The sequence below is a fragment of the Lepidothrix coronata genome, unplaced genomic scaffold, assembly GCF_001604755.1.
Source record: "Lepidothrix coronata isolate B3197 unplaced genomic scaffold, Lepidothrix_coronata-1.0 Scaffold2, whole genome shotgun sequence".
NCBI lineage: Eukaryota > Metazoa > Chordata > Aves > Passeriformes > Pipridae > Lepidothrix > Lepidothrix coronata.
The window spans coordinates 12019382-12036585 of NW_016690182.1; the positions used below are offsets into that span (position 1 = coordinate 12019382).

General features: G+C 43.3%; 1 protein-coding gene across 1 annotated transcript in view; it reads left to right on the forward strand.

The window, feature by feature from the left end:
- The window catches only part of BRWD3 (bromodomain and WD repeat domain containing 3), a 48300-nt gene extending 36968 nt beyond the window's left edge, over positions 1-11332 (forward strand). Inside the window, exons 30-40 of the mRNA XM_017817438.1 lie at positions 46-201; positions 915-1035; positions 1568-1693; positions 1779-1860; positions 3431-3487; positions 3786-3926; positions 4148-4300; positions 5763-5926; positions 6454-6551; positions 6988-7146; positions 8326-11332. Coding sequence (XP_017672927.1) covers positions 46-201; positions 915-1035; positions 1568-1693; positions 1779-1860; positions 3431-3487; positions 3786-3926; positions 4148-4300; positions 5763-5926; positions 6454-6551; positions 6988-7146; positions 8326-9110 — 2042 coding nt within the window. The 3' untranslated portion in view covers positions 9111-11332. The remainder of the gene's footprint in view (positions 1-45; positions 202-914; positions 1036-1567; positions 1694-1778; positions 1861-3430; positions 3488-3785; positions 3927-4147; positions 4301-5762; positions 5927-6453; positions 6552-6987; positions 7147-8325) is intronic.
- Positions 11333-17204: the final 5872 nt, after the last annotated feature.

The window sequence follows — 17204 nt, forward strand, 5'->3', positions numbered from 1 at the left end:
TTGCCATTGCTGGGACTTACTGCCTGTGGAATTCTCCCTTTCCAGCTGCCTATCCAGAGGAGGTTGGTGCTGGAGTTCCCGTGACTCCAGAGGAGCTGACAGCTCTTCTCTACAAACCCCAGGAAGGAGAATGGGGGGCCCATTCCAGAGATGAAGAATGTGAACGAGTGATCCGTGGCATTGAGCAGCTTCTTTCCCTTGGTATGTTTGGAGAGAAGGGGTGGAAGGATTAAGAATATCAGTATATTAATATCAGAATATCATGTGGTGGCACATGACTGAAGAGTAGATGGGATGGAGTGTTGGGAGTCGGTGTGGAGTATTTGAAATGTAAACTAAATTACTGAAAAGAGCCTTTTAAATTTCATATTTCAATTTCCTTTTAAGTTATATTCCTTTTTTTCCCCAGGGGTTCACCTGGGTTTCTCAGCGGGTCATATCTAAATGGGAATGAGCAAAACATTGAATTAAACCCCTCAAAACCAACCAACAAATCCTCACTGAACATCCTCACCAACAAATCCCTTGTAAATAGTTTGTAGCCATTTAATAGCACACCGTGATTTAATTTCTGCCTATATTTACACCCAGGACATGTCTGTATTCCTAACTTATATTACTTGTTGTAGCATTCCTGTTGTAAGTGATGTGCATGTTCCTTTCAGTGTCACATTTGGCTGCTGACACACAAACCTCAGATGTGATACTTAAACAAAAAGTGCTTTTTCGAGAGTATTTAACAGATGGCACAAGAGGAGGAACTGTCCCCTTTGTGTAATGACATTTCCAGCTGTAGATCTGGATTGCTTTTGCTGAATTCTTAGAAAGAAAACCCAGAAAGCATTAAAAGAAATATCGATATCGTGTAACATCCCTTGGAGGCATCTGAATGATTTTGGTCTTTTGTCTTGCAGACATTTCCAATCCCTTTGCAGTCCCAGTGGACCTTAGTGCCTACCCCATGTATTGCACTGTTGTTGCTTATCCAACTGACCTCACCACGATCAGGAGGAGACTTGAAAACAGGTTTTATAGGTCAGTTGGCTTCGGATTTGTTTGTAATCTCCGTTTGTTACAGCCCCATGGAGGGCAGTCCTGAGCTGAATGTTCTGTAATGCCCCTCCAGCAACGTGAGCAGCAGCATCAGATAGGATTCTGTTTGGCCTTGGGCAAAGTGAGTCTTCCTGAATAATAAATTCCTTTGGGTTGTTAAGGCAAAAGCCGGTATGGCTGGATCTGGAGTGTGTTTAACATCCTGGGCCTCACTCTTCGTGGAGGCAGAGCACATTTACTTTGTTTCCATCCCTGCTGCCTTTGAACCAGAGGTTTTGCTGGTGTTGCAGTTGCCAGAAATGGGCTAAATGCTGTAAAGTGGAAATCTCCATTTTTCCAGTCAACTTGGGAATAAATAACATCCTGATCATTTTTCTCCCTCTGAGGACCACCTGTTTCTCCTCGCTCTGAATCCCCAATTCCTTTTTTTTACTGCAGAATCCTACTGATCTCAGAGGGAAAACAATCCACACCTTCTCCTTCATCCCATTTCTTAAATTTTCTGTATTTTTAGGAGAATCTCTGCACTGATGTGGGAGGTCAGATACATTGAACACAATGCCAGGACCTTCAACGAGCCAGACAGTCCCATAGTCAAAGCAGCCAAAATTGTGACGGACGTGTTACTGCACTTCATTGGGTAGGTTTGGACTTCACAGCCCCCACAGCTTTGAGTTCCTGAGGGATTTGATTGAGTATCTTGGTTTTTGTCACTGTCCTTGCAGAGATCAGAGCTGCACTGATATCTTAGAGATCTATAACAAGGTGAAAGCAGAAGACCTGAGCAGCACTGATGAAGAAGAGGAGGTAAGATCATTTTCTTGCCTTCTGAAGTTCAGCACGTGCAAGAAATTTGATTTTTGTTGAGTCTTTATTTTCTGGGTAATTGCACTGAGTTTTTGAGATGAGCCTGTTCAGGCTCACCTGGGACAATAAGCTCCCTTAAGTAGGTAAAAATGATTCTTGGAACTGCCTGTCTTTAATCTGCTCCCAGTACATGGTGTTTTGTTGTGTGGGGAAGGATGAGTAATTAGGGGACTGGGAAGTGGAGCTGTTACTCAATCAGAGGACAACAGCTCCCCATTGCCAGCAAGGCAGCAGAGATGGTTTTCACGTGTAATTCTGTGTCATTTCCCATCCGTTGTTCCCTGGAGTGAAATGTCAGGTAGAGCCCAGATATCACTTCCTTGAGCTTTTTCTCTCTCCTTGCACCTTCTCCCCTTCAATGCAGTTTGAAATGGGCTGTAGTACCTGTTGCAAAGTGACCTGTTACAACCTAAATCACCTGGGTTTTACTTTTCAGTGTTATTTTCTAATACACAAGATAGTATAAGATTTAGTGAGGAGGTTTCTTCCCTAAGACATTCTCTTTTGTGGCAAATTGGAAATATGAAAGTTAAACCTGGTGCTGCCTGAGCACCTGTTTGCTTGGGGCTGGTGCTGCTGTCTTGGGTTTGTGTTCAAATTAAAGTCTGTGCTACAGTGAAATAATTTCATTATTTTATAAAACTGAAGATGGAATAACACCATCTGTTTTCACAGACTGTGAAAAAAGTATTTTGAAGAAAATGAGAGATTTCCATGGTAAAATAGCAGACCCCCCTTTCCCAACTCAACCTTCTACTCTCAGTTTTGGATCTCAGAAGTGACCAAAATTCCCTCTATATCACCTTCCTCTCTCCAGCCTTCCAAAGAGCTGGTTTATAGTGTGTTTTGCTTTATAATATTTTAAAAGTTTAAATATTTTTTAGGTGTTAGGAAGGAATCCTTCCCTGTGAGGGTGGGGAGGCCCTGGCACAGGTTGCCCAGAGAAGCTGTGGCTGCCCCTGGATCCCTGGAAGTGTCCCAGGCCAGGTTGGATGGAGCAACCTGATCTAGTGGAGTCCTCTCAAAAATTATTTATATTTAATTACTGGTAAAAGCTGTGTACAAAGGAATTTTTGTTGTAATTCCTAAATCCAGGTTCTGAAAAGAATATTACACCCACCTGATGTAAGTAAGGCACTGCATGAAACCTGAATAAACTCAGTGCAGCTGCTCAGAGCATGAAAACTGAGGCAGGGTAATGAAGCTCTGCAAGGCTGCAACAGAGCTGAGTCTTGAGGACTGAAAATCAGCCATTCCTATTTCTCATATGTTTTTATGTATCGTTTTTTATGGGAGCAAACTTGGAAAAAGCATGAAACAGCTTAAAGTCAGGAATCAGGTGGATCGAGTTATGTAAATTCTAGTTTGAAATTAGTTTCTGCTTTTCTTGAGCCATTTATTACATTTGAGTAGTTTGAAATATTTGTTGTTGTTGGCTGTTTTTTAACCCTTTTTCCATGGCTGAGGGTCCATCCAAGGCCCTGTGTGTGATCATTCCCTTTGCCTTTAGGTGGCAGAAGTAGATGTGGATTCAGACGCTCCAGGAACTTCCTCTGGGAAAAGAAGAGTGAGTAAAACTTCTGCTTTGGTCTTTTTTTTAGATTAGATTTGAAAAATATCAAGAACAGTCAAGTTTAGATAAAACTGATACAAATAGCGAGGCTGGAGCTGAAATATTGCAACTTTGAGTTTTGGGTGTGAGTGCTACATATGACCAGAAAAGCCAAATTGGGCCATCAGCTTTGCTTGAATCTTCCTGGATTTCTGTTTTTAGTTCTGGAGATCTTTGAATCAGAATGCTGGGAAATTAATAGGAAATTGAAGGGGAAAATTGGAATTTTCTGATAATTTCTGTTTCCCTGCAGGTAAGACGACGAGTGAAGAGGCAGCCCATGAAAGCCAGTCCTGATGCCTGGAAGGAGCAGTGCCAGCAGCTGCTAAACCTGATTTATGAACGGGAGGACTCAGAGCCTTTTAGGCAGCCTGTTGATCTCTTCTCTTACCCTGTAAGTGCACCTTCCACATCCAAAATGGTTCATCCTTTGGCAAAACACCCGTGCTGGGCGTGTCTGTGCTCTCCCTTTTACGAGCAGAGAATTATCTGCAATAACTCGAAAGTAAAATAATTACTTGAGCCACTGGATGAACACTGAGGTGCTTTTATTGCTGTAGGATTTGCCAGCCTTTACTGTTTTCATCAGTACTTTACTATTTCGTGTCCTTCCAGGATTATCGAGACATTGTAGACACTCCCATGGACTTCAGCACTGTGAAAGAAACCTTGGAAGCAGGAAACTACACCAGTCCCTTGGAATTCTACAAAGACATTCGTTTGATATTCTGCAACTCTAAGGCTTACACTCCTAATAAAAAGTCTCGTGTAAGTAATAAATTTTAATGCCCTTTTTTTTCCACAAAGACCTTGGCCCTACATGAATAAAACACATGGAATAATGTCTGAAGAGCAAAGCACTGCTTGGTGTAATAAAAATAACCAGTGTATATCAATTCTGGGGCCTGTGCTTATAAATTTGCTTTGTTCTGCTCACCCAGATCACATAAAACTTTCATTTTCATCTGAACTTTCTGAACTTAAAGCTTCTGAGATGTTTAGTGTTGCAGCTGTTTCCTGAAATATTTGCAGCAGAAAACTGATCACAAGGTGCTTTTATTTTTTGCAATAATTTATTCCTGGAAACAAGGCTATCAGCTTGAAAACTGCATATTTATCTCTGTCCATCTGTCTACAAAAGGATCCTTTTCAAATTAATGGAAATATGATGCAATATTTCTACTACCAGAGGAGATGAGATACTTATTTTTTTCTAGTTGACTTAGAATATTTGGCAGTACTTTTTGCACACTGTTGCCTGTGTTTCTCAGGTGCTAATCCTGCTTTTTGCTGTTTGGACTTAGAGGCAGAAAAAATGCATTGGATTGAAGCCCTAAGGAGGATATGGAACGGGGGAAAAGGGAGATCAAAATGTTGGAATATAGATATTTTTGTATGAACTAAGTAAAATGACAACTGGTATGTGACTGATATGTAAACATGGCTGTGTTTGATCTGTGTTCCTGTGTCAGCTTTTCCTAAGATGTTTAGTGATCAAATTACTCTAAAATTTTCAAGTGCTGTAATGATATTTATCCTCAAAAAAATCACAAGTTGGCACCAGGACAGATGCAGTTTTAGCACTGTTGGTGCAAAACAGAGTTGGAGTGGTCGGTGTCTTCGTGGTATAAAAGCAGACAGAGTTTTGACTGCGTTTTCAGACATAAAATTGTAATAATTGCAATGGAAGAACAGCCAGGAGTGAACTTGTGGCTGAGGCTACACAGAGACAAGGCCTAGAGAGAGGGCAGGAAAAGGGTTTAAAGATTGTGACATCTGGTTTACAGAAATTAGGAATGAGGACATTGCAGTTGACTTCTGTGTGCAGCTGTGTAGGGGTGGAATTAAGACATTACACCAGGGAATTAAAGCAAAAATAAGGTGAGGGGACAGCAAAATTAATTTATTTTTCCCTTGGTATTCAAGTTATCTTATGGGCTGCTTCTTCCATGCTTTATGGGGTTGACAAAGGAGGTTATATTCCAGTAATTTAGATACGAAATTTCCTTTTTACTCTGGAAATATTTTGTACTGGAAGTAAATCTTTTTAGGAAAACACTTTCTGTGGTGAGAATACAGAAGGAAATTATCTGCAAAGGACCTCGTGGTGAAATGTCACCATGAATTCTTCCTTTGTGCTACAAAGTCTGGACATCTTGGTGATTGTTTTTTGGTTGTTCTTCCAAGTTACTGAACTTCTACTAAATCTGACTGTGCTTTCTCACTCCAGATTTACAGCATGACCCTTCGACTCTCTGCCTTGTTTGAGAATCACATGAAGAACATCATCTCTGAGTACAAGGCAGCAATGCAGTGTCAGAAGAGGAGGAGGCCACGGTACCGAAAACGGCTGAGGAGCAGCAGCAGCTCCCCCTCAACCAGCAGAGCATCCAGGTAATGTGGGAGAGTGGGACTGCCTGGCAGTGGCATTCCAGGGAACAGTGGTAGGATAACCAGACAGCAACAGTATTGCTCGTTTCCTGCTGCTATTGCTCTTTTGGGTGATAAAATCGTGTTCAAGTGTAGTTTGTGCATAATTCTGGTAAGTGAAGGACTTTGTGGTTACAGTTATTCCCTCTGGAGGAAATGAAAGACCAACTGTCTCTTCACCTTTGTTTACTTGAAAAAAGTGTTGTTTAACACTGTATATCAGCCTTCTGTCTGATACATTATCTAAGTAAACTGAGTATTGGTTTTAAAAAGGGAGATAAAGTGTTGTTCCTGCAAACTCATCTGCTTTAGCAGACACATGGTGGTGTAACTATTTTTAGTGTTATTACAACTGTGTGAGCACTGGGGAAAAGATATTTGTTTGATAAATTCGCTGCAAAAATCAAGGCACTTTGCAGGGGAAATTGGTTTTGTCTTTGAGTCTTTTGGTGCTGACAGTTTTCTCTCTTTGGGATATTTTGTGTTTTCAGCCCCAAAGGGAAGCAGAAACAAATGAAGATTCAACCTAAACCCAACCAGAATACCTCACTGCCCCTGACCAGGACGAGCTCTTCAGTCTCATCTCATGGTGAGGAGGAATGTTCTAAAGTACAGCCTACTTGTGTGTGCAGATTGGATCTGTTATTCCTGAGGCACATGCTAAACACACCTGAGGAGGGAGCAAGTGGCAAGGTCATGGAAATGTGTTGTCTGTAGGTTGTTTTAGTTGAACTTGGCTGTTAGGAAGTTATGGGTAAGGATCAGGGAATTGGGAGCCTTAGTGAGAATTAACCTAGTCCCCAGAGCCTGGGCTTCCTGTACATGGGCTTCTCTCATACAGCAGTTATGGATAAATTAATCTTACTTTGGATTATACCAAAAGGAATCTGTCTCTTCATGGCTGTAGAGGCAGCTTGGTGAGATGAACCTGACTGGGGCTGTTAACTCAGGTGATCCAAAACCTCCCCAGCCCTGTAAATAGAGGATAAAAATCACTCTGTCACGTTGTGCTGTCCTGTGTAAAGTTTCAGATACGGCAGAAGAACCTCTGGGTTCAGCCACTGGTGAAGAGCTGGAGGGTCAACCATCTTCCTCAGGCTCCAATGCACAGAACCGAAGTGGAAATGCCATAGATCCAGGGAAAAGCAGGCCAGTCAGGAGTAAATCCACACCAGTGAAACAAGGTGAGAAATAATAAGATTCTGTTGTTTGAATAACTGGTTTCACTAGAGATGAAAGATGTTCCTTCTCTCTGATGTTGATGGTATTATTGCCTGAGTGTAACATTATATATATTCCCAAACCATACAGAAGAAGTTGAGTTTACTTTACTCCTCACAGTTCTGTGGTCTCTTGTCTGAGGTGTGGAGTGCACATGATTCCACGTGGACTTCAGTGAGATCCTTTAAAATCTCTCCAGGTGGAAAAGCTTGATTGCCCTTAAACTCCTACAGTTCCTTCAGGAGTTACAAATAGCAAACAAACCAAAGGCATCCCCACCCCACAACCTCCTTTTATTAATCAAGTTGAAACTAAAGATGAAAAAAAGTTTCCCCCCAAAATGTAAATATTTTTATTCTACTCAAGACAAAGTGGTTGTGATTGGAAGGGAAACACTGTTTGAAGCTGTGGTAAGTTGTCTCTGGGACATGTCACTCAGAGTTTGCACTGAGGTGGGCACTGAGTGGGCAATGCCTGAGCCCTGGAGCCTTTCCCAAGTCCACACCCCTGTGCTGTAGCCATGCTGGATGCTGCAGGTGAGCTCTTCCTATGTTAAAGAAGATATTGAATCGTCATTATCAGATTCTTAACTCTCAAAACATGTAGGATTTTGGGTCCCACACCAGCAAGATATTTTATGTATTTTTTAAGTTAAGATGCCCAACAATCCTAGTGAGCTTTCTTGGGTTATTGACTCTGCTGAATTATGCTTCCCTGGACTCAGCCTTTTGAGAACATGCATTTGAGGGGCAATAAATCCTGCTCGCAGTGTGTTATTTTCATTTATATAGCTTTGAAATGGATTTGAGAGTTTTTCCTGCCTTGGTGGGATTCACCAGATTGAGTTTTAGATGTTCACTCTGGGCTCCTTTTATTGTCTGGATTTTCCCTGAACTCTTAGTCAGGAGAGTTTGAAGTTGTTGCTTCCGGATAAGAACTACATTTACTTTGATAAATTTTCCTCTTAGAGCACCTGTTTGTGTCCCCAGCACATAAAGGGTGAGTAGCTCCAAGCTGGATCATCCCCAGAGCACACCTGAGGCAGCTGAGGAGAATCCCAGAGGCAGCTGAGGCCAGTCCCACTCTTTGTGTCCTGTTTGGCTCAGGTGTGATGCTGATGGGGTTTTTTTGTGTTTGCTTAGATCACTCTCCTGATGGACCCCTCACCAATGGAGATGGCAGAGAGCCTCGGGCAGGAGTCAAGAGGAAGTTACTGAGCGCGTCGGAGGAGGACGAGCACCTGGAGGAGGCAGAGGAGGAGGAAAAGAAGAGAGAATTAAAGGAAAAGTCTGGTTTGTCTTCATCAGAAAGTGGGGAATCGGGATCCAGCTCCAGCTCTGAAAGCAGAAGTGGCTCTGATTCCGACTCGGAATCAACGTCCAGGACAGATCAGGATTACATTGATGGAGACCATGACTACAGCAAAGTGGTGCAATCCAAAAAGCCCAAACGGAAAATCAAACGGAAACTCAGCGCCGGGAAGAGGAATTGGCAGGGCAGGGGCACAGGGAGGAGGGGGAGATGGGGCAGGTGGGGGAGATGGAGCAGAGGGGGCAGAGGGGGGAGAGGTGGAAGAGGCTGCGGCAGAGGCAGAGGCGGCGGCAGGGGAGGAAGGAGAGGCCGCGGAGGCCGAGGGGCCTCGCGAGGAGCCACCAGAGCGAAACGCGCCCGAATCGCCGACGACGAGTTTGAGAACCTGTTTGGGGGCCAGTTTGGAGAGAACGTGTTTGGGGGCAGGTTCAGCCGCCCCCCTCGGATCAAAACCAGGAACGAGGGCAGGAGGACTGTCCTGTACAACGATGACTCCGACAACGACACCTTCGTGCACACCGAGGATCCGTTGAACCTTGGTACTTCCAGGTCAGGCAGGGTGCGCAAAATGACAGAAAAAGCCAGGGTCAGCCATCTCATGGGATGGAATTATTGACAGGTGGAAAACTTTGGAACAATTTTAAAAGAACTTCAATGGCCTTCTACTGCAGGGATTTTACCAGAAATTCTACCAAGCAAGTTGTGCGGGGACTCCACTCACGTTTTCACAGTGGTGCTTTTCCATCCTGTCAGTTTGTGTTTGTTTTAAAGCTTCAGCTCTCCACACTTCATTGGTCAAAACAAGCCTTAGTCATTAGGCCTTAAATTACAGAAATTCTTCCCCACACACTACGAGTTCATCACATTAAAGAGGCTTCCAGCTTCTCAGTAAGAACATGACATTTTTGAGTCACGCTTATGAATTCTCTCCCTCGTTTTGTTTTTGTATTATAGAAATAGCACCTTCTTACAGAGTTTTTATGTGGTTTCTGCCATAAATCCTTAGACACAGTAATAATTATAACTTTTGCACAATACACCAATCCTAAAGGCAGCTATAAAATGTTTACAGTTTCTATATTGTAAGAAGGATCTGGATTATTTTAATCTTCCCAGGCCAAACGTTGATGGAATTGTGCTGAACTGAAGTATGTCTATACTACAGTTTTGGGGGTCCTGATGTGCTTTCTATCGGTTCTTTATTCGTGTAAAAAAGTGACAAAAGGGTTGGTGCCTTGTAAATATGTAGCAAACCTTTGATGTGGTGTGTCCTATGTGTGCATTAACTTTATTAAAAAGAGAATACTTGAGAAGTATGAATATCTAGACAAAAGGTGCCAAATGCAAAAGTTACTTGCATCTATTTTCTTTTTGTCCTCTCATATTTTTATAGTATTAATTGAGATTGTGCAGCTAAAGGGGTGACTTCAACATTTGAAAGGTTCCTCCTCTTCAAAGCATAAAGTGATTTTTAATAGTAGCTCAGCTACCTCTTATTTACAACTACTGGAAACTGAAAAGAAAATAGATGCTGTTATTCAGTGCATGTTGAAGAGGCGAGAAGGAGCTTGAGGGGTGGAAGTTGTAGAGTAACTGTATCTTCATTCTGTTGTCACCATGAAAACCAATTCAGTGGTTACCAGAGTTCTCAGAAGCAGCACGTTCTGTGCCGGTGGGGATTTGTTTGTGCGGAGGGGCTGAGCTGCTCCCACTCCTTCCTGCTGCCCCTTGATCCGTGAAAATGTGGGTTTGGATGAGGGGCTGGGGGAGCCCTGCTCCCTCTGGCCGTGCTGGTACAGAACCCTCCAGACTGACTCTTGTATCTCAAGCTTCCAGAAGAGTATTCCTGTTGCACTGTACTCTTGTTATCCTGGGAAATGCTGACTTGAAACCCTTTGGGCAGTGGTAGTGCAGTTTGTGAGGAGATTGGTGCTCTGGCTCCTCCGGGAGCAGAACCGGGCGCTTGGCGTGGGCTGAGCTGGAGCTGAGCAGCCTCTTCCTTCCTTCCTGGGCTCTGGCTGGAATATATATGGGACTTCAATTTTCTCCCGTTGTCCAAATGGATCTGACAGCTCCGAGAGTGAGTCAGGTCACAGAGAGAACAAACAAAAAGAGGCTACAAAGTTCCGCTGGAGTTTTTCAAGGTTTTTAGTTTTTTTTTAAAACTTTCATCCAATATCCTTCAGTTCTTCTGTGCACAGCTTGGTCAATAATTCTGGAAAACCTCAGGCAGCAAAGAGCGACCCATGTATATTCTCAGATGCAGAAGGAATTTAATTTTTGACTTTCTATATTCAGCACTAGCTATTTTATCTCACTTTCCAAAAAAACCCAACTCTAGTTAGATGCAAAAATGACTTGAAAAAAAAAAAAAAAAGCAGAGGTTTAGTTTTGTGATGAAGGAGAGTATATCCTAAACTGCTCATTAATATGAATTTATGGTACAGTACAAAAATCACACTTTTAATTTTTTAAGGAATGGTTGGAATCAGCCGTAATCCACTGCTGGACTCAGTTCTGGTTTTGATGGGGGGGGGGTGGGAAACAAGTGCAAAGGCTCTCCTAGATCTGTGTTGGGCTTTAAAGTATAAACACCTGTCCTATCATCTTTCTCATATATCTGTATATATATACACGCATTTATATTTATAAGAAATGTATTATTTGTTTGACTGATTGGTCTTTTTACATATGGTAACCAGGAATAGCATGTATGCATCAGTCCATAGTCAAAATCATATCCTTAGATGAGTCCTGTGAGCTAATGTAAACACTAGGGGTTCTGTCCTAAAGCCTGAAAAGCTTGAAATGCAAAACAAATGCTTTTTTTCCCCTCTCTTTCTGACTGGCCGAAAATCCACTTACTCCTTATTTATTTTGTGTAGGGGCTGGGGAGAGATAAACCACAGGGATTCCAGAGAAACCATTTTATAAGCTGATGTATTTTAGCAGCAATTAGAATAAGATTAAATATGTTCTTAACTGTATCTTTTCTATGTCCTGTGAAGATACCAGTGAAGCATCACTTTGCTGTGGCGTAAGTATTACTCCATGTGTCCCATGGTTCCCAGCTAGAGCAGGATGTGCTGGAACAACAGAATTTAGTGTAAAAATTGAAAAAAAAGCTTCTTTTTTTTTTTTTTTGTGCATGAGAACCTTTTATAAGCATGACAGAAATAACTTGGGTTTAGAGCTGTTCTTTTTGCTTGGTTTGTGTCTGGATTCTTCCTCTGAGTTGGGCAGTTGATTTCTCACAGCCTCGTTCCGGGGAATAATTAGACTTTTGTAGGACCTTGGACGCTTTCTCTCAAATCCCAGATCCTGTCAGGAGGTCGTAGAAAACTCAGGGTGAGCCCACCAGGTGTAGCAGAAGCAGGAAAGTGATTCAAACCATCTAAAGGTCTCCCTGACCCAGCCCCTGGGTGCTCAGCCAGCAGCTCCAGAAGGTGCTGAGCTCCAGGCAGGCTGCAGAGTCAGGAACGTGGTGTCTTTCCTTGCACTCTTTACAAAGAACTCCAAACTCTGCCTAAGGAATGGGATTTAAGGTGTGATTTTTCTGGGATTGTTGGGGGTGTGCAGGCAGGCCAGGGGCTCCTCTGCTGCTGTAGATGTTTGGGCTTTGGTGGTTCTGTTCCCTCTGAGGTCAGGCTGGCATGATCCCAATCCTGAGCTGCCAGCACACTTCAGGGCACCTTGGAAAATGGACCCTCAGCCCCACACAATCCATTCTCCTTGGAGATAGGGCTGGAATCTTGTGTCTTTGCTCTTGGCCTCTCCCAACTCCAATCTGCTGTCCCTGCAGTGCTCCCGTGTTTTCCCAGACCAGGGCATGGATGACAAAGCTTATTTTGCAGTAGTGATGTGCTGTTGTCTCAGATATTAGGGAAGAATGGGCTGCCCGGGGCAGTGGTGGAGCCACTATCCCTGGAGGTGTTCAGGAAATAAGCAGATGTGGCACTTGGTGATGTGGTTCAGTGGCCATGGTGGGATTCAGTTGAAGGTTGGACTTGGAAGGTGACCTTGGAAGCCTTTTCCAACCTTAATGATTCCATGATTCAGCCCAAATTTTGCCTGCTTTCTATTTTCTCTATCACTTTTGATTTTCCTTTTTGCCATGTCCCACCTCTCCCCTTTGGCTTCCCTTTGTAGGCTATTTATGATGAATTTTGGCTCTCCCCTTTGGCTGGACTTCTTGGCTGGAAAGTTTAATTCTTTTATCCCTCTTTTTCCCCAAGACTTTCCATATTTTTTATATCTGCCTTATTGTGTTTACTAGCAACATTCCTAAATGTCTGGAGGCAGATTTAATGAAGATGGAAAGTTTGAGGATTGGCTTCTTGGCTGCACCTCCGAGGCCATCCATACCCAGAGTGGGGCCACTGCCAGGTCAGCTGAGGCAGCACATCCTTCCCTCAGCCTTGGAAAACACAGTTCACTTGGGATCCTGGAATACCTGTGGTCCTGGCCCGGGCTTATGTCTCCCATGTAGAATTCCTGTGCTTCCAGCCTCTCCAGGTATTCCTGTTCTAAACAACCTTTGTGTTGGTGCTTGAATTTCAATGGATCCTGGGCAGTTTTATCCCTCCTTCCTCTTTCCATCACTCCTTTCTCCGTCAGCCAAGCAGAGGCTGCCCCCTTATCCCAACCACCCCCACCCTGCAGACACAAAAGCTAAACAGAATCATGGCTGCTTAAAATTTTGTGTCCTGTTGTGATTTTCCTGGAATTTTTTCCTTGGTGTCCACCTCAGCTGCTTCTCCTGCATGGAAGTGGAAGGACTGAGTAGTACTGGAAAAGAGCTGACACTGGGTGTGTAGTAGAGAGTTTTTAATGAATTTAAAAAATTAAAATATTTGGAGGCTCTCTTGACTCCCAAAAGCAAGATGAACCTTGCCAAGCATTTGGAAAAGCCCTCCTGGTTGTCTCGGGAATGTTTTTGCCAACCACTCCAAATTGCAGCGTATTAATGTGAGAAAATCAGATTAACAATCATTAATTTTGATAAGAACTTGATTATATTTCATCTTTGAGTGGTGAACAACAAGGAAAAGTGAACAGCTGTAGGTTTAAGGATGTCATGTCCTGACCTGGAGTGTCCTGTCATGGATTTAATGGGTTAAAAATGTCTTTGTGTGTTTACATTTCTTAATTTTATCTTTTTATTTCAAAACCATCCTGCAAAGTTTTATAAAATGCTGATTATTTCCTAAAGGAGCAGTTAACCACCCAAAGCTAATCTATATTTAGTAGGTAGGGAGCTGTCATTGTGTTCTTACAATGTGTATTATAGAAGATTCCTGTGCATGAGCGAGACATAATTCCCAACTCTTTAGTGTATCCGAGGTTTACACAGGGAAAAAGAACTCCTTTCTGTACAGTAAGTAACAGCCTGCAAAATTTAGTCCAAAACCTGTCCTTTTTTTAGTCTTAGAAATGCGAAGACCTGTTGAAAGCTTGTAGCTTTTTACTCTGTCCTGTTCGGCCCACAGCGAATTTACACAACTGTGCTACGAATCCCTGAAAAATGAGATTCCCAGTGGAATTGCTGTCACAGCCTTAACTTTAGTGTTAGAAAAATGGTGCTGAAATACATTGAAGTGAGTGGGTGCAGGTCCCCTGAGAGGAGTTTGTGAGACTTCCAAGTGAAAGCGAGCGCTTGGAGTTACTACTCCTGATAGTAACCGGAGCCACGCTGGGGAACTGGGAAGCGCGTAAATATTTGGGGGATGTTTCAACCAGTGGACAGTTCGGAGCAGTTCCTCAGTTTTGGGGATTTAATTGGCAAGTGCTGCGGATCTTCCTGATTTTTAGGTCTGTGAGGTGTTGCTTGGGTGGGGGGTGGGGGTGAAATCCTGCCGGAATATTCCCAGTAAAATCCAAATCCACTGTTTCTTTTCCTAAAATGCCTCCTGGCAGAGTGGTGGCTGCTCGGGTGTGCTCAGAACTCAACGTCTGAGGATTCTTTTTCTGTAGAAATACTAATTCAGGCTCTTCATTCCTCCATGAGTCATTAGAGCAGATTTCATGTAGAAATACTATGGAATTCACGTGATTTAGGCTCTCCAGGTCGTGTTCTGGATTTAAAATACTCCAAAAATGCACAAAACTATTAGAATTATGTCTACTTTCTATATTAATTTTTTTTTTCAGGTGATATTTATGCCCATATCTTCACATCTGCTATCTCAGGTCCCTTTAATGAATACTTCAGGGATTTTGATGCCACGTGTTGGCAGACCAAATGTAATATTTATATGCAATGAGCTGTTAGTTTTTTGTATTGTACAAATGTAAATTTGTAAAGATTTTTTTCTAGAGTTTTTTTGAAGTCACTGATGTAATCTAGGATGTTTCATTTTCCAGCTGTGGGATTGTCTTAATAAAAAAAAAAAATAAAAAGAGAAACTCTTATTTTTGGGTTTGCATTGTTTCCTGAATAGTTGAGATGTTAAAAAGATACAAAAAAATTGGTGAAATTGAGTTTTTAATGTAAAAAGAAAATGGCTTTTTTATTCAACTGGATGATTTTATGCTTTTAAAAGTTTTATAAACTGAATATAGAAACTTTTAGAAAGTGGATATAGAAGCTTTTAAAAAGTGGGAAGATGTTGAGCAGGATGGGATGGAGACCCTCACCTTAGCCAGAGGTGAGTGTGGCAGCTCACTGGGGATCTGTTACCCCAATCACCATCTGACCTGGCTCCAAAATACCACTTTTCTGGGAAAAAGGAGAGGAGCAAGTAATGATTTCTTGGAAGAAGAAGTGAAAAATGCCTTAAAATGCTGTGAAATGGCTAAAAATGCCATGAAATGAGCAGGTGAGGAGGAGGCTCCAGAACCAGCTCCCTTGGCCACTGTGGGACCAGGGTGGGTTCAGGGGGTGAGACTCAGCTCCAGGAGGTTTTACCTGGTTTTTAAGGGCTATTTCATGCAAAACAAGGAATCGCTCTTTTTTTTCACCTCTGTTCTTGCCCTCTTGTTAAATAGCAGTGATAATATTGTTTAACCAAGGATTCTTGGGGGTGGATGGGGCTGAGTTTATGTAGAACTGCCCAGGGGGCTCCGGGCTCGACCAGGGCAGGCGCTGACACTAAATACACTGAATAAACTTGGGAAGAATTTCTTCCTGGAAAGGGTGGTCAGGCATTGGAAGGGGCTGCACAGGGAGGTGGTAGAGTCCCCATCCCTGGTGGTGCCCAAGGACGTGGCACTCAGTGCTCTGGCCTGGGTGACAAGGTGGGGATCAGGCATGGACTAGACTTGATGATCTCAGAGGTCTTTTCCACCCTCAATATTTCTGTGTTTCTGTGAGTCTGTTTTGGCTTTTCTCCTTAATCCTGTGACTTATTTGACATTTCACTTTATTGCACTGATTCCAGTGGCATTTCCTCTCTGATGGGAATGAATATCTGCTTTTTAACACAACACTCATCCTCCAAGCCCCAGGAACAAAAGGGCTTTTTTTTTTTTTATTTCTCGGCCATGTTGGTTACAGAGAACAAAATTAAACTTGTTTTGCAGAGATACTGGAGCCCCTTCACTGTATACATCCATCAGATGGCATTGGAGGGAAGGAATTCTGCTCCCTTCAGAGCTGCTTCACCTTTGCCAAATGCCCCTTTCCTGTCCCTCTGTAAATATTATGTTGATATTATATCATAGCTGTTACATACTTTATATCATCCTTTTTAGGTCATATGTGGTAATACATGTTATAAAATACATGATATAAAATACCAGAGTGGTAGAGAACAATTCAATTATTCTTCCTGTGCACTTTAGAAATGCTTTTTATAGCAGTATTTTTATTGATAATTTTTATAGATTTAGTTGTGATTTTTTTTTTAGCAGCACATGGACTAAAACCTGCTCTTCCCTGAATATGCAGCACAGCTGGTCAACCCACTGCTCATTTCCAGCCTGGAAAACCCTAAAGCACCTTTTTCCATCCACCAGTACAATGCTTCACACACTGCCTGTGCCATCGGTGGTCCCATGGAACCTTCCTGACCCGTGCAGGAGGGGGAGGCCAAGCTTTGCCTCCATCCCACCTTTCCAGTTCTCAACAGGCACTGGAGTGGGATGATTCGAGTGCAAGAAGCATTTGGACAATTTTCTCAGGCACATGGTGTGACCCTTGGGGTGTCCTGTGCAGGGCTAAGGAAGGGATTTGATGATCCTCATGCATCCCTTCCAACCCAGCATATTCTGTGTGGCCTTGTGTGAGTTGCCCTTCAGCTGTAACATCCTCACTGGGAGCAGGTTTTGGGGGTACTTTGAGAGGTCTGAGGTGTGTTTGTGCACCTTTATCCTTTGGAGCCGTGTGAAGGCATTTCAGGAGCCGGGTGGGTGTCCTCCTCACCTACCCCCAGATAGTACTTCTGTGTGTCTTTGTTTCTGAGTAAACAAAAGTGTCTTTGTGTGAGGCCTCGCTGGGTGAGCTGCTGAGGCAGCAGAGCCTGTCCCGTGACGCAGGTGCCAGCGGTGCTGGCAGCACTCCCTCTCCAGGCCTTCCCACCGCTCGGCTTCTTGGACAAACCTGTCCTGCCTCGAGCTGACGCAGGATACCTTCCCTCCTCCATCAATATTTGCTTGGGTGCCGGGAGGGAAAGGCTCGAACGGCTCCTGTTGCCGCGGGAGCTCTGGCTCCTCACGCCTCCCCTGCCAGGCCGCTGTGCCGCACGGACGGTGCCGGAGGCCCCTGCGGACC